Source organism: Lycorma delicatula, chromosome 1 (assembly GCF_047948215.1).
Source record: "Lycorma delicatula isolate Av1 chromosome 1, ASM4794821v1, whole genome shotgun sequence".
Classification (NCBI taxonomy): Eukaryota; Metazoa; Arthropoda; class Insecta; order Hemiptera; family Fulgoridae; genus Lycorma; species Lycorma delicatula.
The window spans coordinates 234,178,803-234,201,408 of NC_134455.1; the positions used below are offsets into that span (position 1 = coordinate 234,178,803).

The 22,606-nt window shown below is 29.9% G+C and overlaps 1 protein-coding gene across 2 annotated transcripts in view; it reads left to right on the forward strand.

Annotated features, from left to right (window-relative positions):
• The window catches only part of Ifrd1 (Interferon-related developmental regulator 1), a 67,650-nt gene that overhangs the window by 17,883 nt on the left and 27,161 nt on the right, over window positions 1–22,606 (forward strand). Inside the window, exons 4-8 of one of the 2 annotated variants that reach the window (XM_075374330.1) lie at window positions 2,283–2,484; window positions 4,939–5,156; window positions 13,633–13,876; window positions 15,441–15,536; window positions 17,608–21,175. In XM_075374330.1, coding sequence (XP_075230445.1) covers window positions 2,283–2,484; window positions 4,939–5,156; window positions 13,633–13,876; window positions 15,441–15,536; window positions 17,608–17,742 — 895 coding nt within the window. In that variant the 3' untranslated portion in view covers window positions 17,743–21,175. Of the gene's footprint in view, window positions 1–2,282; window positions 2,485–4,938; window positions 5,157–13,632; window positions 13,877–15,440; window positions 15,537–17,607; window positions 21,176–22,606 lie in introns of those variants that run through there. The other variant, XM_075374328.1, reaches the window with a different exon arrangement.

Here is a 22,606-nt window from a genome sequence, read left to right on the forward strand (position 1 = left end):
GTGAGAAAATGACATGAAATGATTTATGTTTTAAATTATTTGGTAATATATATTAAAATTATTTGTGATTGTTGAATAGTACATATTAAAAATGTTTTTTACTTTTCATCCATGAGTCAATCCATATGAAATTATCTAATTCAAAATTAAATTGTTTAACATTTTTATTAAAATGTTATTTATCAAAATAAATTAAATGTTAAAAAATAAATAAATAAAAAATGTTATTTTTATCAAAATAATTGTTTAACATTATCTAATTCAAAATTAAATTGTTTAACATTTTAAAGTCATTTTTACTTTCTTGTAGAAAGTAAAGGAAGTTTTGTGATTGTGAAAAAATTTGGTTTTCAGATTTCAACGGAAATATCCATTTTACCACCCCTGAATCCATTTTGACCAGTTTTGGCGTAACATCTATACGTACGTATGTACGTAACTCGCATTAACTCAAAAATGCCGTAAGATGTTGAAATCTTGGATTTAGGACTATTGTAACATCAAGTTGTGCACACCTCCCCTTTTGATTGCAATAGACTGAACCAAAAGTGTCCAAAAAAGCCCAGCTTCTTTTTAATTGCAGTGATAAGCCCTCATTGAGAGCATTTCAATGATATATCATAAGTGGTACTTATTTTCATTGGTTCCAGAGTTATAGCCAAATAAAATTTTAATTAATGAAGTATTTGGATTAAGGGGAAGCGCATTGATTTGAATCCGACTTCATCTCCTTGTTTAACTTTTTTTTTAAATTTAAATATATTGATTTATTAGTAATTATTATAACTGTGATGAAAAAAATATCAGAAGTTATTAATGAAATAAAATTGTATGTACTTTTATTTTAAAAAAAAGAAAAAAAGAAGTGTATATGTAATTTAATAGGTGTGCAAGGAAGTCATGTGGTGCCCTCAGATTTTTATTTTGTTTTTAAATTCAACAACATACTGATTCTTCAGAAATCATTTCCATTTTCTTTATGAAATTTGTTAAAAAAGTACACCATATTTTTTTTTTGTACCAATATTATTTGAATGTGAGCTGGGAGAACATATCACTAGAGCCAATTGTGCATGTGTATTTACTTTTAGACCTTATAAAGTGAATCACTTGTCCGTCAGTTATAGTGTGTATAGCAGTTGCTTGTGGCATTTTCCTTATGTACATAATTACGGAATATGATAACCAATATTACTTCAAGTTTACTGAAAGCTTGGTACAAAACAAAACAATTCACAAGATTTAAGTAGGCTGTGGGGAATAGAATTATCTTTGACTATAATGAAACTATCTGTGGGAATAAAGATATACGCAGAGATTATAGAAATTAAAGAGTGGGTTACCATTTACTAAATGGCTAAACTTCGATCAGAATGACTAGTTGAAAATGCATTGGGATTAGCAATGTATTGTTCACATAACTTTTATAAAAGATTTGGGCATGCACAGACTGGCTGCAAAATTTCTGTCAATGTAGCATTTGCTTAAACAGAACGATTCATTTTGACAGTTCAGAGGACTATAACTGGTGATGAGGCTTGGGTTATGCCAACATCCAGAAATCAAAGCTCGCACTGGAAGTCACTGTCATTCCTAAGGCAGAAGAAAGATGATAAATAAGAATGTAAGTAAGAGTGATGCGACCTGTTTTTTTTTGTTTTTTTTTTATTACTGTGGAGATATGTTGTATCATGAATACATAACAGAAACTCTAACTCAAACAAACATTGGAATCTATCTGGAAGGTCTGTGTTGTCTTTGTAATGAAGTTTGGTGGAAGAGATCAGAATTATGGGAATCACAAAAGTGGCAATAATATCATTGCCACTTTTAGCCTGTTCATATCTAATCCAGTATGTCTTGGTCAGGCACACAGATGCTCAGATTTTTCCACCCTCCTTGCTCATGAGACATGTCTATGGGATTTCTAGCTGTTTCCCTGAGCTGATGATGCCATTGAAAGGATCCCAATTCGACAGTTAAGAGGACATAGTTAAGCTCCAGTTTCATTTTTAAATAAACATGAATAGAGTTAGAATGTATTGTTGATTCACTGATAAATAATGTTGATGAAAAATAGTATCTAAATTAAATAACTTGCTTTCTCTCAGTTGTTGCTATCATTTGATTTATTTTGTGTGAATATTTTGCTGTTACTGGTATTTATCTTTTCTTATAACTGAACTATATATTTTTTAAATTAAATATTTTTGTAATGATTTTATTCAGTCATTACATATAAAGTTACAATAATATACTTTGAATCTTATGTGGATTTCTAGACGGCTAACATTATGCGATGGTATTGAACGGTGTCTGAAGAAGGGTCGTGGTGCAGAACAGGCTAGTGCTGCTCAGTTAGCACCTTTGCTCTGTGTACAACTTGGTTCCTGTGAGATGACTGATCAGATATGTCAAGATTTAATTCCACTTCTGTTGTTTATCACCAATGACAATTCCATGTCACCATTAGCCAGGGCAAAGGTAATTATTTACTTGTTATGGGTTTTCCCAAATTAATAATTTAATTAATTTATAATGTTAAATTATATCTGCAAACATATTCAATTTTATTTTGCATTCAGTAAAATACTGATAATTTATTATAAAGTATATAATTTATTCAAGAAAAAATTATAGCAAAATTGTGCTAATTTGGTTCATTTAGAATCTTGATAGTGGTTGATTACCAGGGCAGAAGAGGATTGAATATAAATATATTCAATATATATATTTAAATAAATTAAATATATTGCCATTAAAAAAAATGCAAAATATATCGTGATATAAGATAACTGATATGTAACATATATACTTGTATGTATGATAAATAACATACAACAAATGACACATTACTTTGCATTGCATTGAAAGTTACATTTTATTACTACTTAAGATTACACAGAACTTAATCACTGTGGGTGAAAATTAGATATCTCTGTATGTACATCTTTTTTTAAGATTACCGTCAGATATTGATTGAAAGTGAAATAATATTTAAATATCTATGCAAACTACATTCAGGGTGATTAATGAGGAAAGGGAAATAATTGGAAACTGATTCTAGAGCTTGAGATATGAAAAAATTTCACCTGGATTTCAGTTCCCTTGGTGAAAAAGTCATACTGAAATTTTTATGGCATTGTATTAGGGATAAACGTGATTTGTTATGTTTTTTGACCTGAAAAATCTAATAAAACTGAAACTGTTTCTCCTGAAGTATTCATGATAGCCATCGTAAAAAAGAAAAATTTGGTACCAAAAATTTTTTTTTTTTACTTTTAAAGTACAATAAATATTAAGTGGCTAATAAATGTGTAAATTTTATTATCAAAACTTACACAAAAATATCATTCTGAAAAAATTGATGTAATCTATGAAAAAATTACAATTTTTTATTAAAACAAAATAGAACAAAAGTTAAAAGAAAAATGTTATGAATTTGTAAAAATTGAAAACAACTGTTTTTAGTAAAATAAAATTAGACCTTTGAAAAATTAAAACACTTTAATTTACTTTAAAAAAAAACTCACTCTTTTATACTGTATTAATTTACAATAAATGATTGAAAATTACACCGTTGATATTATGCATTTTTTTAACTTGTTTCCTTGCATTTTCTGTCCTCAACCTAACGGTATCGTTGCATTCCTTGATGAGGGCAGGAGGATTGAAAATAGGAGCAATCAATTAATCACATGTGTCTACATTTTGCTTGTTAACCTCACATTTCATCCATCCCCATAAACAGTAATCTTAGGAGTAACGGCTGGGCTGTAAAATTGACCACCTCAACACCTGAGGTGTTGTCAATTTATCGGCCCTCTATATTAAAATCAATTTATCAGTAAATTTTTCATCTAAGAATTTTCTTACTTTGGTAAAATGTGTTGATTCTCAATGAAGTTGATAGTACATTTCAATTTGTTTCACCAATGAGAAATTTTCATGCACTGTAAGAAATTCATTGTTTAAAAATCCCAGTTAATTTCTTCCTGTGACAGGTTGTTTTAGTCTGAAAGGGCCTATTAATTGGTTGTCGATCATGCCACTCCATACATTCATTAAAAATCATTGCTGGAAATTGCCTCTCTATAGCATGTGGATTTTCTTCAGACCACCGATGTGAGTACTGTGTGTTTATGAAATTACAGGTAAAAGTAGCTTTGTCCAAAAATTGTATGAACGGAATTAAGTGGTAATTATTGTTAACCAATTGATGAAACTGCAGTTTTCTGGCATGGTACCAAGCTAGACAGTGCTTGTGCGTTTCTGTAATAGCCAAGGAATTATGCTTCATGAATTTTTTCCTGAGAGACATACTGTCAGTGGGAATTTTGATTTGAAGAGTTTTGGAACTCTGAGGAAGACTTGTCTGGCCTAGTTACTTGAGCTGGAATTTGTTCCTTCTTGCTCATTTGACAGTAGAGTGCTCCAATAGTAGGTACTGGAAGTCAAACATAAGATTTACTGTAGTAGAAGTCAATGTCTAAACTAAAGACAATGTGCTTACTGTTATATAAATTGGACTACAATTTAAATATGACATAATTATTAGTGACAATTACAGATTTAGATCTGTTAATCTTGTGCCACTTGAAGAAAAATGTTCAAAATATTTATAGACAGAAAATATTAGCCTGCTTTAAGAGGAAGATAAATATTTGCACCTTAAAACAAAAGAAAAGTTATGGCAAAATGCCTCAAGTGGTGTGGTCACTAACATATATCAAGTGACTAATTTTTACTGCTACATATAATTTTTAAATTATTTACAAAAAATTCTATGGTTTGTGTTTTAATAATATTTCTAATATATTTATTTAGTGTAATATATTTCATAAAATTTCTTCAAAATACTTATTTTATCATTTATCTGTGTATTTAGGTAGGTGATTTTTTTGAATTTTTTTAGTAGTAGTTTCTTTTGTTTTTCAGTGTTGTTGGGCTTTGGGAGTGCTAAGTTATCTTGGCAATACAGACACGTTGGTAGAAACAATGAGAACATTACAGCAAGTGTTTGCATCTTCATATCCTAAAGGAGATGGTTCTGTACCTAATATTTTACCAGAAGTTGCTGCATTACATGCTGCAGCATTGTCTGCCTGGAGTCTTTTGCTTACTATTATCGATATTAATGGAAATGCTTCATTACCGTGAGTTAAAAAAAATCTGGACAGATCTGATTCCTAATATCAACAGTTCTTACTATCATTTTTTGTGATTAGAGATTAGTTATTTTTTGATTTTAAAAATACATTGTTATTTATTAACAGCCTTTTAAGTTTTTAATTTAAGAAGTCTGTGATACAAGTTTTCCATTACACTGGAACATTCAGTCAACAACTGAGATTTTTGAAAATTTATCTTGTGGTGTAGAGTCTATTTGTTGCAAAACAATTATTTCCAGTTAGACACTATTTTTTTTTTAAGATAAGTTTCCCATAAACGTTTATTGCACATGAATGATAGGTCGATTGGAATGGTTTTTGAAGTTGCAGCTGGGTGTTTGAAGATATAAAAACTGTTGTGTTAGTCTTTTAAAGACAGAGGAATTTTTTAATGGCTTTATTGACCAGTTAAACCATATATTGTAAATTTTAATGTTACCTTATTTTATCTTTTTACTTGCCATGGTAATTTTACGATTAATAACTCTATTAAATAGAGTTAGAGTATTAAATAGATACAAAATTAAATATCGCTTTTGGTCCTTATATAATTTTCATTTCTACCTATACTGTAACCAGGTATTAGCCTAATTGAGAATGTTGTAACTTAAAAAAAGTCAGCTGTATTTTACCAGGTAGTTAAAACAAACATTTTCAGTTATTGGGGCATTTTATTGAAATCAGGATTATATGAGTCTTGGAAAACATTGAAAAATAATAAATAGTTTTGAAGAATTGCGAAGATAAGAAGATTTAAATATTCTATATTTTTCTGTGCTCTTTCTAGGAGAGATTGGTGTAATGTTGATTTCAATGTCTTAAATGATATTTATTATTCATCGTATTTCTAATTAATTAACCTATTATTCTTGTGATAATTCCATTTAAGAAATGCAAAATGCATTACTTGTTGAAATATAGTTAAAAAAATATACTCTACAGATTTAAGGAAATTATAAATTTCTTTGTGTTCATAAAGTAATTCATTATAATAGTTCTTGGTCTATCAAGCTAAAAAATCTTCATAAAAGAATTATGAAAAATCTATTTCAGTTAAGGAGACTAGGAAAACCTAAATGACAATATTCCTTCTTAATAAGTCAGAAGCCATATGAAATATTAAGAAAAAGTAATTTGTTGACAGTTAGTGTAAAGAGAATATTAGCAGTTTATCAACATCTAGTTTAATAAGTTATTTGTTGGGCATATCAAGAAAATGTTTTTATGTGGTTGAGTTGATACATGTTGACATGATATACAATATACTTAAATTATCTACCTAACCCATGTAGTAAGTTTTGTATTAGTTTTATGGAAGTCAGTGATGTTAGTACAGTACTTTCAAGCATGAGTACTAGTAACTGTGCTGATGGTTACAGTGATGCCGTATTGATATTTAATGAAGTGATGTTATTCAGGAAATTAATAGATATCTTATTAAACACTTGTTTTGTGTAGTGTTCTTTTTTTTGTCCTCAGACATTTGATTGGTTTGATGCAGCTCTCCAAGATCCCCTATCTAGTGGTAGTTGTTTGATTTCGGTATACCCCCTACATCCTACATGCGTAAAAATTTGTTTTACATACTCCAAACGTTGCCTGCCTGCATAATTTTTTTCCTTTTACCTATCCCTCCAATATTAAAGCGACTATTCCAGGATGCCTTAATATAAGTCTGTTTCTTCTTTTAACTATATGTTTCCAAATGGTTCTTTCTTCATCTATTTGCCGAAACACCTCTTCATTTGTCACTTTATCCACTCATCTGATTTTTAACATTCTCCTATAGCACCAAATTTCAAAAGCTTCTAATCTTTTCTTCTCAGGTACTCCGATCGTCCAAGTTTCATTTCCATCTAAAGCTACGCTCCAAACATATACTTTCAAAAATCTTTTCCTGATGTTTAAATTAAGATTTCTGACTGAAGGCTCATTTCACCTGTGCTATTTGGCATTTTATATTGTTCCTGCTTCATCCATCTTTAGTAATTCTTCCCAAATTACAAAATTCTTCTACCTCCGTAATCTTTTCCCATCCTATTTTTACATTCAGTGGTCCATCTTCATTATTTCTATTGCATTTCATTACTTTCATTTTGTTCTTGTTTATTTTCATTTATTACTGTTGCTGTTTGATTCCTGTAAATGTTAGCAATTTTTCTTCTATCTCTATTTGAACCCTATTTTTTAAAATTCTGAACATTTTATTCCAGTCTACGTTATTGATTGCCTATTCTAGTCTATAAATGCCACGTATGTTGGTTTGCTTTTCTTTAATCTTCCTTCTACTATTAATCTGAGCGCTAAAATTGCTTCCCTTGTCCCTATACTTTTTCTGAAACCAAATTGGTCTTCTCCTAACACTTGTTCCACTCTCCTCTCAATTATTTTGTACAGAATTCTAGTTACGATATCTGATGCATGAGTGCTTAAGCAAATTGTTCTGTATTCTTCACATTTATCTGCTTCTGCTTTCTTTGGTATCATGACTAACACCCTTTTTGAAGTCTGATGGAACTTCCCCTTTTTCGTAAATATTACACACCAGTTTGTATAATCTATCAATTGCTTTCTCACCTGCACTGCGCAGTAATTCTGCAGGTATCCTGTGTATCCCAGGAGCCTTTCTGCCATTCAAATTATTCAATACTCTCTTAAATTCAGATCTCAGTATTGCTTCTCCTCTTGCTTTCCTGTTTGACTTCCTCTTCTTTCTCCTCTATAAAACCATTTTCTAATTCATTTCCTTCGTATAACTCTTCAATATATTCCACCCACCTATTCGAACTCTTCAGTATATTCACCCACCTTTGACTCGAGTGTGCCTTTCGTATTATATATCGGTGTACCATCTTTGTTTAACACATATTAGATTTTAATTTATGTAACCCAAAATTTTCCTTAACTTTCCTCTATCTATTTTACCAATGTTCATTTCTCTTTCCACTTCTGAACACTTTTCTTTAATCCACTCTTCTTTTGCTAGTTTGCACTCCTGTTTATAGTATTTCTTAATTGTCAATAGTTCCTTTTACTTTCTTCATCAGTAGCATTCTTATATTTTATACGTTCATCCATCAGGTGCAATATATCGTCTGAAATCCAAGGTTTTCTGCCAGTTCTCTTTGTTCGCCTAAGTTTGCTTCTGCTGATTTAAGAATTTCTCCTTTTAATATTCTTCCATTCTTGTTTTGTTGCATTTTCTACCTTATCTTCTTACTCAGACCTCTTGCGATGTCGAGGCCTCCTCAAAAATCTTCTTTACCTCCTCTTCCTCTAGCTTCCCCAAATTCCACCGATTCATCTGACACCTTTTCTTCAGGTTTTTAAACCCTAATCATTTCATTAACACTAAATTATGGTCGCTATCAATGTCTGCTCCAGGGTAAGTTTTGTAGTCTGAGTTGATTTCTAAATCTTTGCTTAACCATGATATAATCTTTCTGATACCTTGCAGTATCATCTGGATTTTTCCACGTGTATATTCTTCTATGATTTTTAAACTGAATGTTGGCAATTACTAAATTATACTTAGTGTAAAATTCTATAAGTCGGTCCCCTCTTTCATTCCTTTTGCCCAGCTCACTATATTTCACCCATTATATTTCCTTCCTTGCCATTGTTGATGCTTGCATTTCAATCACCAACTATTATTAAATTTTCATCCCCTTTTATGTGCTTAATTGCTTTGTCAATTTCTTTGTATAGACACTCTACCTCATCATCATCTTGGATATTTTAAGGCATATAGACGTTAAGAATCATCGTCGGCTTAGGTTTCGATTTTATCCTTATTACAATGTTTCTATTGCTATGCATTTTGAAATACTCTACTCTCTTCCCTATTTTCTTGTTCATTAGGAAACCTACTCCTGCCTGCCCATTATTTGAAGCCGAGTTAATTATTCTAAAATCACCTGACCAAAAGTTGTTTTCCACTTCCCACCAAACCTCGCTAATTCCTACTACATCTACATTTATCCAATCCATTTCCCTCTTTAAATTTTCTAACCTACCAACCTTTTTTAGAATTCTAACATTCCATGCTCTGACTCGTAGAATGTTATTTTTTAATTTTTCGTTGACTCCCCCTTCCTTAGTAGTCCCCACCCAGAGAACTGAACGGGGATTAGTTTACCTCCGGAATATTTTACCAAGGAGGGCGCCTCCATCATTTTTATATGAAAATGCAGAGAGCTACATTTTCTTGGAAAAAAATCATCTATAGTTTTCCAATGCTTTCAGCTGCGCAGTACTCAGAAGATTGAGTGATGTTGATATGCCTGTTTAAGTCCTTCTGGCCTACGCCCTTAACAACTACTGAAAGAGCTGCCTGCCCCCTTTCAAGAATAATTCCTGATTCTGGCTCTCAACAGATACCTCTCCGATAAGGTTGCTCCTTTGGTCCAGCTATTCTGTATCACTTAGCACTAAATCCCCTCACCAATGGCAAGGTTTCATGATTCATAGAGGGAGACAGTGTTCCAATTTGATGTTAAATTTATAGTATTATTCTGTACATAAGAAAGGTGATGTCAGTATTTGATAGCTAATGAATCACTTCACTTACAAGTGTAATATCTCTATTTTTGGTAGCAGTTATGAATGAATATTGTATTGTATTTTAAAAAGATAATTAAGTAACTGTCATTTTATTTAGTGGTGTAGGTTGAGTAATACGAACTGCAATCTTATTTAAGCAGTTGAATTTAAAAGGTTATGTGGTAAATTTGCTTAAATTTAAACAGACCGTAACTGCATTTTAAAGTTTGTTACTCTTTTGGTACATATCTTTTAGTATCAAATTATCACAGGTTCAAGAGGTTTGCATTTTGATAAACTTCTTGTATTTTTTGATTTACAGAGGCCATTTTGCTTATGCAGTCATACGTAAGTAAAAAATTCCAGAAAATGATGTACTGTCACTTTAAACCTATTGTTTTGTGTCATTAAGTTTATCACAATGGCTTCATCATTTTAACATATGACTACTTTAGGTTGTGTTTCCATTGGCAATCTAAGAATGTTACAAACTGCATGTACATGGAACACAGCTGCTTTAGGCTTCAAATAAAACTATCTTAGGTATGGAGACTTCTGAAATATTTTATGAATCAATTGGGGATTTCAACAGTTCTGTTCAGTAGAATCTGAAAATAAAATGTTTTAAACTTCATGCATTTGTTTAATACTATGGATTTTGTCACCCAATCAGCCATTTACAAATTGAATATTAATAAACTTTGGATTTCTGTATGTAGTTATTTTAATATTGTGATATTTTTAATATATAGGTGTCCTAAAATTAACACAGGATTTAATTGCAGAACATTTAAAAAAATATATATTTATTAGTTGGCAAAGATATTTCATTATTTGAAAACTTTAACTTTGCTATTAAATATGAAATAGAATATCTGATGAATGTCCTCCATCATGGATTTGACTCGAATTCTTTTGATAAAATTCTGAATCACTTTTTCACTTAATTGAGTCAATAACTCTTAGAATTTCATCTTTCTATTCAGAGATTGCTATTTTCGCAACATAAACTTTGATCTTGATGAATTCTCAGAAGAAAGAATTGCACAGTGTGAGGCTTCATGATGTTTATGGCAAATTACTTTGTCAGATTTAAGTGCCAAAATTAAGAAAAATCTACTTGACTTGCAAGTATGGTGCAAAGAAAAATTGAAAGGCAACATTCTACCTTTCGAGATTTATTATGTTATGTTGAGGTAGTTGTAACTGGTGTTTAAATATGGTTTTATAACAATGATAGACAAAAAATAATTTTTCTAATGTTTTTCTAAGTATGATACCATTTCTTGAATTGCTTTTTTGCATATATTACAGATCTGTAAATACAAATTTTCTGTCACCCTTAGTTTTAAATAAATTATGCTTAAAAAAAAATTAATGGTTAATAGGTAGCTAAAAACCAAAAATTTTTAATTTTGCATGACCATATCTGTGTTAGAATGATTTCGCTGATGCTTTTCTTTCATAAATAGCCTCAGGCACATCCCGAATTAATACCCAACAGTAATTGGCTAGCATGTTTATATTCAATTTCCTTTTGTAGCAGTTGTCCATCACTGAAATGTCTTTGTGGAAACATTAACCGTGTTTGTCACTTAAGTTTACGAGGTTGTCCGGGAAAGAATCCAGATGTGAGTGGAGGAAATGTATTTTCAAAGACATATTATATCCTAGAGCTCTGTATGAAGTAAGAAGTTGATAACAATATTGTGGTAATTGGCAATATTTTGGTAATCTGATTTTTGTTTGCTGAGAAAATTTTTACAAACATCTTTAAATGAAGCCCATGCTGCACTTTCTACATTATTTAACATTGAGTTAAAATACATAGTCTTTGACCAGCTCTCTTATTTCACGACCAACAAATATTCCTCCTTTAATTTTCCCTTTACTTACATTTGGAAATTTCTGCCTGATTTACAGAAATCCAGGACTATCCTTTTTCATTGCTTTTACAAAATTTTCATTAGTTCTAGCTTGTTATGGAGAGGGAGTAAAAATATTTTTTTGGGTTCAACGAAGGGCTCATGAATAATATTTTTCCCATTTGAAGTTAAGTTGTCTCATTTCTTCCACTCTTTGGTAACATAATGTTTATCCCTAGCTCGGCTGACCCGTTCGCAAAGAAAACACATGTACTTAGTTTAGCCTAACTGCATGCCTAACAAAATAGCTATAACTTTAAAATCACCACATATGTTCCACCTATGTTTTTTATAATTTATTTTTTCAAGAACATCTTTCATCACATCGTATGTCTCCCAGATTAACACCATAAGCGATTTTTATGGAAGGATATTTGTTACTGTTGTGTAGTAGAACTACTTTTAAACTATACTTGGATGAATCTATGAAAATGCACAAGTCCTCAGGTTTATGAACTTGTCCTAAGTTCAACATAAGGTCATCAATATTTGTGCAGTAAACCAAATTATTTTCATTAATAAAGTACTTAAAAAGTTCTTTTTGTCAACGTCGAAAGTCTGAAATTTTTTATTTTTTTAAGTAAGTTCCAACCTTGCAGTCTTGATTCTAACAGTTCAGCTTGATTTTTTGATAAATTTAAATCCCTAACCAAGTCATTTAAATCACCTTGTGATATGAGATGTGGCTTATTGGAAGATAATTGAAAATCGAAATCATTGTTGTCTTCTTCGCTACTGCCTGATTATTCATTGCTGCTTTCGAAACATACATTCACAGGTGGCTCATGAACTGGAATAATCTCACTGTGAGGTACAGGCCTGATTGTAGATTGCAATGAAGGATATTTTACATTATGTTTAGATTTTTTAGAAATTCCAGACACACTTGTTAAACAAAAGTCAGTTACATGATCCTTTGGTTCACACCAAACCATAGGTACACCAAATGGCAAAGCTTTCAATGTACCTTTCAGCCACCCTCTTAAATATACAGAAAAATTATTGCATACTACATATAGTATGCACAAATTTTTTTTTTTTTTTTTAAGTGGGCTCCTCATAAGGAGCCCACATCTTATCCAGATCACCAATTTTACACTGAAAGTATAAATGGTATGCTTTTTTAATAAAGGTGTAATGTTTTTTCTATTTGATTTTATGGTAAACTCACCACATACATAACAAAAGACATCCACATTATTTACACAATTTCCAGGCATTATACACTGCACTGTTAACAAACTTAATACAGCAATAATACTGAACTAAATTAATTCATTCCTAATTGCAGTACTTAATACAAACAACATAGCTGTGTTTTCAGCTACATGTTTTGAGCTGCACAGACATGATTAATCTTGTCTATGAAGACTTGCTCTTCAGTATTAGATATGATGTCATAATATGTTACTATTATATGATTTAATTCTTTGTCTTTTATTATATATTTATAGTAAAAATTATGTTAACAAAGTTAAACAATAAAAAATGAGCTAACAAAATAAATTATAGGAGCTTATAATGCCAACTATATGTTGAAAAATGAAAAAAAATTATTTAATTAAAATTTAAAAATTTTTCAAAAATGGTGGGCGATAGAATGATTCTGAGTTCATATTCGTTTTCAGCATCAAGAAACAGATTAAAATCATGTATTGCATGTTAGGAAAAAATTATGTTTATCAGTGTAATTTTTCTCTTCTTTACTTCAAATAATGAAACTTACTATTTTGTGTAATGTAATTTATCATAATAAATAATATTGTATTTATTTATACATTTTATGTTTATGTATAATTCTTATATATTTATTTATATATAGTCATAAAAGATATTGAGTTTGAAATTTTGGTTTAAAAATCTATCTGAGTACCTTAAAGTTCTTATGATGACTGATGATCCTTCATTTACACTTTACATCACAATAGTAATGCTGCTGTTTTATGTTATTTAAAAAAAAAAGCTTTACTTCTGGTTTTTTTTATGAGTTACAGATGTGTATCACAACTTTCTGGTTTACTAGATTCAAGTCATTTAGAAGTAAGGATGGCTGCTGGTGAAGCAATAACACTTATGTTAGAACAGGGCAGATTGTTTGATGAAGATTATGAATGGGAAGCAACAGATGCACTTATAGTTAAATTGAGAGCACTTGCTACTGACTCTCACAAGTATCGTGCCAAGAAAGATCGAAAGACACAACGTTCTACCTTTCGGGATATATTACGTTACGTTGAGGTAATTGTAACTGTTGTTTAAATATGATTTTATTATCATGATTTCTATAATTACAGCTTTCCAACATTTCATTAACCACATAAAGTATCAGGTTTTATAGAGTAATGAAGCTCTCTCTTTATTGTTTATTTTAAAACTATTAACAATTTGAAAGTATAGTTTCTATGCAGTAATCTATAATCCTTACATATAATGGTTTGCTTTGTTTTTTCTTGGCAATAAGGTAGGTTTGAAAATTTATCATTGCTTTATTTTACTACAGAATAGTAAAATACTGAAGTAAACTAACTCGCATGCTTTTCAATTTGTGTTGCTTTATCTACTGAATTTATTCAAAGACCTAAAAAGGTTAATGGGTTTTGTGTAGTGTTCTAGACCATGCTTTTTGTATTACTGTTGGATTATACTTCGTGTGAGAATTGTTTATTAGTGACCGATGATTATTCATTCAGACATTATGTTGTAAAGCAGTTTTCATTGAAACGAAGGTGTAATATATGAAAAAATGATTTTTTCTGTTGATAACAATAATCTTTTGAATTGCTAGATAGTGTCAAAGTAAACAAAAAAAAACACTAATAGGATTATTGTCATCTTTTCTTCTCAGATAAAATTCCCAAATTTGAAATTGCCTTTTAAGTTTGTAATTTTTGGTTCATTTTGAGGTGTAATGTATAGTTTAAAATATTTTCCCTACCACTTGATTTGATTCTAGGGCAATATATTCTCTCTGTTTAAAAAAATCAGAGTGATAAATGGAGCCACTTTCAGTCCATTGTCAATGGATTCTGAAGGCGCTTTCAGTGGATCATTTATGAAAAATGCTGCTTTTGACGAAGGAAAATTTGAATGGAATAATCTATGTAAAGGGGATGGGCATATAGAAAAGGATAATGTTTACATGTAATGGTTTTTAAGTAAACGGTGGTTTGTCATGCCAAAATGGTTTATTACAAGTTCCATGTGTTAATGAAGTCGGTTGTGTTGTATTTTATTTTTTTTTTTACTGATAGATTCAATATATAAATTCAATAAATTGTTGTTTATGAAGTTAATATTTTTAAGTAAAAAAATTCAGTTTCTATCAACTAGTTCAGTTAATTTGATTGGTGTTTTCAGTTTGTGTAAAGTATTGAATGGAAATTTGTATCCTAAACATTGCAGCTAAATTCTCCTGGGAAATGAAAAAAAAAGAAGAAAATAGTGGTGATATTTACATGGTTCTCTACAGGTCTGTTCAAAAAATATGTGGTGAATAATACTGTATCTTTTTTGAAGAAACTTTTTTTGATTTAATTTCAATTCTGTTATTGTTTTAAATGGAGTAAATTATCATAACCAACATTATGTACTTTTATGTGATGTAAATTTTTACTTTTGAAGGTTGGGACGGACATGTTCTAGAATAATTAGTTAAGTAAAAATAACTTGCATGTTATTAAGTAAGCAAATCATGTTATTTTTTGAAAATTTTTGTTCTGTTCTTCTTAGAGCTGAAATTTTGTTGTTGAAATTTTTAATTTTTTTTTTTTTAATGTGTTATAATTCATTTTTATTCTTGCAGGAGGATGAGCCACCTAACATTCAGATTAAATTTGGTCAGGAGATGTTATCATTAGATACTTGGAGTCGTAAAAAGCAGTATGATGCATTCTGTCAGGTGTGTAGAAGTGGAATGAATTTATACTTTCTGTATTCAGTCAATATTAATGATGTATTCAAAATTTAATTTTCATGGTTGACAGTTAAGTTCAATATTGCAGATAAATTATAATTTTTTTTTAGAAGATCTGTAAAGGGCTTTTTTGTATTACTGTTATAGTACTATATATTCTTCATATTATATAGTATGAAGATAACTTTATAGAATAAACAGTCAATACTTGATTTAACGAACTCTGACATAACGGATTTTCAATTTAATGGACTAGCTTTATATAAAATAAAATATTATTATATAGTTAATATAAAATTATAATTTATGTAAATAAAAGAGCTTTAAAATTCTTTCAAATATTTGGCATTTACTTTTTATGTAAAACAAGTTTTCGTTTTACACACAATTTAGAAAAAAAGAATTTCAGATAAAGTGTTAGTTAGTTCAGATAAAGTATTAACTAATATTTATGATAATTAGCATTTTTCATGTTGGTGTGATTCCAAACTGCCCATGCTTATTTCATCAATGCCATGCCCATGATATACAGACTGTTGAATGCTTCTTCTAGAGTAGTGTTTGTGTCTGTCATGTTTATTTGTTGTTTAACGTCAGGTTGGTTATTTTAGTTTTTGTTAGAATTCTGATCACATAATTTAGGAGCTAGTTTCTTATACTGTATTTAAAAGTTTAGTTTGCTTAGATTAAAATTTATCGTTATTACTTTTTTTAATTAATAATTTTGTTAAGTTGCTTCTTAGATCTTAGCCTAATTGCTAAAATGTCTTATCGATAAGTCTAGTGGTATGGGTGTGAAAAGGGAACATGTTAATTTGTCCACTGGACAGAAACTGGAGTTGCTAAGAAAATTAGAGGCTAGAACTAGTATTTCAAGTTTATGCGAAGAATATGGAATTAAAAAGCGGATTGTTTCAGGTATTAAAAATCAAAAGAAAAGCTCATTAAATTTTTATCAACTTTTTCTTCCGGAAATTCGGAGAATGAATGTTGTTGCAGACTTTAGCCATTCTGTATCGCTTATTTTTCTGTATAATTATCTCCAGTCTCTCCATATGTCATGGTTAGTTCTATGTTGTATTCTGTAGTTCGATTGTTCTAAATGTTTTCGTAAGTTTTATAGTTAATTATTGTTTTACTAGTAGGTTTTTTATATGTTATGTATGCTACATTATATTACCTTTAGTTACGAGTGAAAATAAGGCACTATTATTAGATCAACACATTTCGTTATATATTTATAGCTGTATTTCATTATCAGTTTTATTTTCAAATTAGGTTAATTTTTTGGTTACTGGGTATTGACTCTTCTTTGTTTTTTCAAGGCCGAATTAACAGTTCTTTGCTTTTTTCTATTTTCACACTTGTTAATTAGTTTTAATTTCATTATAGATGGTCAGCCTAGTTGTAGCAGATTAAAAATCTCATAGTTTAAAACAAAAGATGAACTGATAAAAAAAAAAGATAAAACTGATGAAGAACTTCATGGCATACTTTATTGCAATGATGAAGGAGGCATATTTTCCATATCTTAGTTTGAGTATGAGCCTGACAATATTTCAGACACTTTATCCGACAATGATAATTTGGTTTCAACCAGTCTGAGACTGAAAGAGAAACAGTACAAGAAAATTAGAAACAACAGATGAGAGGCATGAAGTTGATGAGGCCAAATTACCTCTTCATGTTAAATTCAAAGATCAAGAAACATATAATTATCATGATTCATACCTGCAAAATAAAGAAGCTTTGATAATATTGAGATTTATAAAAGATTTTTAGATGATAAAATTTTAAACATGATTGTTATTGAAACAATCATGCTACAAATCTCATGTTTCAAAATAGAAGAAAACGTTCTTATCATTGCGTCAGTGTTTGACACAATTTCTAATAAAATTTACATATTTTGTTATTTTTTTGCTATAATTTGGAAATTTTTTGTTATAATAATACATATGTGGTAGTAAAATATATCAAAATTTCTGATTACTGGGATACATCAGTTCTTTATAATTGTTTTGAGCCTAAAATTATGAACTGTAATCTGTTTCAGATGTTTTTGAAATTTGTTCATTTCACCAACAATGAAACAGCTAATGATGATAGATTATATAAAGTTAGAAATCTGATTATGAGATTCAAGAAAGATTTCATGAAGAATACGAACCTGTTGAGTTTGTTGCTGTAGACAAATTGATGATTCCATTTGGGGTGAAATTATTCTTCAGACAATATGTTCTAACAAAAGTCACAAATGTGGTTGAAGATGTTCAAACTTTTTTAATACTGCAGGTTCACCCTCAAGGCGTCTGTATATTTTGGAAAATCTGACCACAATTCATCTGGACTGGCTGAAAGAGTTGTGCTTGAACTTGCCAATAAATATATATCTTCGGGAATAGTAATAGTGACTGACAACTTTTATACATCTGTTCCACTTGCAACTTAATTGTTACAGAAAAATATCCATTCAGTGGGCACACTCAGGTGAAACAGAAAATATTTGCGATCTGAGGCAATACAAAAAAATATTACAAAAGGAGAAGTAACAGGGGTGCAGAATAAAAGAGGTATTGTCATTGGAAAATGGAAAAATAAAAGAGTTTTCTTTCATAGCAGTAAACACACATTGGAAAGGGTTTACATAGAAAAACGAGGTTGGGGCTACTAGTAAGTAGACTGCAGCAATAGTAGATTACAACAAGGTAAAGATCTTTCCGACCTGTTACACCATTATCTTGTTACGTTTCACCATTGCGACGAACTATCAGTTGGTACCACAAAGGTGCGTTTGAGTTATTATTGAACATGTCAGTTGTGAATGCTTGGCACATTTATAATCATTTTCCCAGCAAAAATTCATATTACAACATTCAGGGAACAGCTAGTTTTGCAGATGCTCAACGTGGACAAATACAGAAAGCCAATTGAAGAAAAAGATATTCAAGCTAAATGGCAAGTCAAGAAACACATCTCGGAACCCACTTCAGAAAGAAATAAACAAAATCGGAGAATTAGATGACATTGTACACATTGTTTTTGCCGATATTGTGAAAGTTCAAGGACAGGCTGGCCTAAAGTAATGTAAAATTTGTGTCAATACAGTGCAGTGATATTTGTTTAAGCAAATATTACTAAAATTAACTCTAAAATTTGGAATACAAAAATATAATCTTGAAATTGTTCTCTAAAACATTATTATAAAATAAACTAAAAACAATTTTATATTATATTACATTTTTCTTAGTTTTTATTGTTGTAGTGTTTAAATTTATAATAATTTCATTTCAGTTGTTTCTTATTTTATTATTATATTACTCTATAGGCATTGTAATTATTTTAGTTTAAAAGTGGTCAAATTATTTTTTATTATTGTCATTGTATTTATTTAATAATTTTAAAAATTATTTTTTATTGTTATTACTCTGGTATATTACTTAATATATTTTAGAGATTAGCATTAATAAAAATTACAGTTGATAAGAAAAAACAAAGTTTCAGTGTCTATTGCCGGTGATAATTATGGCACATGAATGATGCATGCTTTATTATTAGACCGGTGTATTAGGGCCAGTGAACTCATATTTTTTTTTATTTATTATTTGAGGTTAAACATATGCATTAGAAACCATTATCATTTTTTGTCTCTTATGGCCTGACGGGAATATTTTTCATTATATATAGTGGTATCGAACTGGTGATTTTCCTTACACATTGGCAGTCAACCAGGATGGTTTAATTTAAGCATTTTGAAAATTGGTTTTTTCATAAGTCTATTATTGCTGTTTGTCTGTTGCGAAAAGATGTCCTAAAAATACCAGCTGAAAATGTGAAAGCTATTTTAATTTTCGATAATACACCTGCACATCCTCTTCCCAAGTAGCTTGTAAGACATGACGGTAACATTAAGTGCTTGTTTTAGCCACCTAATGTTACATCACTAATTCAGACCAGGGAATTTCAATATGGACCATGGGGTAATAGTTGCATGTAAAAGACTACCAGTGAAAATATTTAGATGAGGTTCTCACAGTGTTGGAAGAGGAAGAGGAGGTTTTAATTGCAGTTAAATGAGGAAAAAATGCCTCAAAATATTAAAATTTATTCGATGAAGTTGGAAAATTTTAATCTAAATGATGCGTGTAATTCACTGAAAAAGACAGCCTTGGTGTATGCCTGGGGTAAACTGTTCACAGCCTTGTATGAATGTTGAACACAAATTGAAAAATTATCTCAATGAAGCTGAAAACCTTCACAAAATTTTCCAGATAAAAGGAGTTGCAATAACCGAAGATGATGTGCGGGAATGGTTGGAAGAAATAGAAAGTGGTATCCTGGGTTCCAGATTCTGAATGATGAAGAGATAGTTGATGAAGTTGTTTCCAAGAATGACAATGATTCTGATGATTCATGTGAGAATGAACTAATAAAACAAACCTAAACTTTCAAAAGTTCAAGAGCCTGTGGATACGATAATTTCATTTATTGATGCATTAGAGGAATAAATTTTTCAATAATATTATGAAAACTTCACGTGATTTAAGAAACTTTTTTTAACCTCCAGGACCACCATTATGTATTGCTTCAGAAGATAAGATGAATGACAAATGTAGCGTGTGCAAATGCCATGCCTGACTAGGATTCAAACGTGGGACCTCCAGATGAAAGGCCGACATGCTACCACTCATGCCATGGAGGCTGGTGATTTAAGGTACTTAATGTAAATAAACATCACTCCTGTTTTTTACTTGAGATTAGTCACCACGTCAATAATACAAATACATTTTTGTTTTACTTTCTGGGTTTGTTTTTAGTTTTTCTAAAAATTTTTATGATATAATTTGAGAATTATAATTTTTGTGTGTTAGTGACAATTGCAGTATTGTTAGTGAGATTTGGTTGTGTTTATGTGATTAAAACAAATTGTACAGTGTTGATTTCTGCTCCTAGTTCTATCGTCTTATACTTTTGATATGGGTTTATGTTGTACTAAAAGACAACCAAGTAAATACTACTAAGTGATTTTTATTTTTTAAATTACTGGTTTTTATTTTATATATTTTTTAAGTTGCTGTAGTATTGTATTGCATGTTAAAAGTTGAAAAAGGCTGTAATTTGATCATATGCTTTCTTAAGCAGTAGAAATGTTCGACTTGATTTAATTTCTGATTTAATGGACTTTCACAACGGGCATCAGCATCCCCCAATTAGTTCATTAATCCTGAGCATTGACGTTATTTTTCAAAATAATTATGTTATGGAGAGGAACTATCTTTCTGTTGCTGAATTTTTCTTGATTAGAATTAAGTTTTGTGGTAGGGATAAGATAAATTTACTGTAAAATTTCTTACTGGCTGATTGGTTACAAGATTGGATTACTTGTTATTATAAAAGTGTACCTTATACATTATAAAACTACTGAAAGAGTTTTGAGTTAATGAAATACAGTATATGGAGTTAATTGCATTTGTACCAATAAACACTGTTGCAGCAAACCAGTAGCAGTTGTGTAAGTGAAATTTAGGACTTAAAATACAGTTAAAAAAATTGTTCGTTAGATTACTTGTTGGGGGTTAAATTAAAATATAATTGTATATTAAAATAAAGATGATAAATACTGTAATAATGTTTTGTTAAAATTAAAAAAGAAATCAACTAATTTAGTGAGTTTTTTCATGTAATTTTTATTATTATGTACAACAAAATTGTTATTGTCTGTGTTGCAGGCCTTCTTAGTTGAGTTTTATCTTGGTCATTTTAGTGCTTATATATAAGTAGTATAATATTTACAGACTATTAGAGCTTTAAACAATTTAAAAACAGACTTTTGAAACAGCTTATATATTGTCTCAGTAGTTACTTAATTGTAAGTGTCTGAAATAAAGAGTCATTTCATTGTCTAACGTGATAATATACGTTAAATGCTTCTGAAATACAATGAATGAAAAGTCATGCTCCAATAAATATCTGTTAAATATTAGTTTTAGTCTGAATGGTTCTTTAATTTGCTTTGCCTGATACACAGGATATTTTAAAAAGGATTTTACTATTTAAAATATCTTCATTTTTTTTTTAACCAGACAAATGTTTTTTTACTGATCTCAACTTGTACCTCACCTTGTATGCAAAACCTTTAACTTTTAATTAATTAACAATGTTCTTCACTCAATACTCAGTAAAAATATTTCTTACATGAATTACAAAAACAAGATACAGTATTCATGAAAACAAAAATTTAATAGCTGTACTATAGGTTAATATGCTTAGCTGGTTTTGAACAGAAAAGAATATCACCAAAGTATACAAAAACTCTTTACTGTGCCAAGTATATGTAGTACATAAATTTTCAGTAGAAATGATAATGCGCAATGGGTAGTATCAGAAAAGTGCCAACTTCTTTACAAAGCAAGGTATTAAGTTTTTCATAAACTGAAATTCTTCTTTTTGTTAAAGCAAAAGCATTGATTACATTTATAATTAAAGCAGTAGATAATTAATGTCAAAAGGGTTATAACTTTTCTTTTAAAGAAGGATTTAGGTTTGGAATGTGCAGGAATTTAATGCTTTGACCAGTCAAAAGCATCTAGTAAATTGATATGGAATGAAGGGTGTTTGGCAGTAGCAAAAAATTAGCTATAGCAAAAACTTTTATATTTAAATTTATATCTGTAATCATTTTTAGAATAAGTATTAAGCAGTGAGAACTCTATAGTGAGTAAATCCCTAGACAAATATATAACATGGGCTTAGTACATATTTTGAACATTTATATCATTTGTGCTTATAAATTTTTATCCATTGTATCTTTGTGTGAACCATCATACAAAGCTATGTGTCTACATCCTCCATGACATGTTATGAAGCATCTCTGAGGTTATGGTTCAAAAGACTTCATTCACATTATGACAGTTTTTATTTGTTGCATTATTAGTGTTGAGATATGTATGTCTTGATTTATCTTCACAAGAGTTGTTGGGAGTGGTAAGATTGGGCTTTAGATATTCAGTGCAATTTAAATAATGCATGTGAACCACATTCAAACCAGTGGCTTG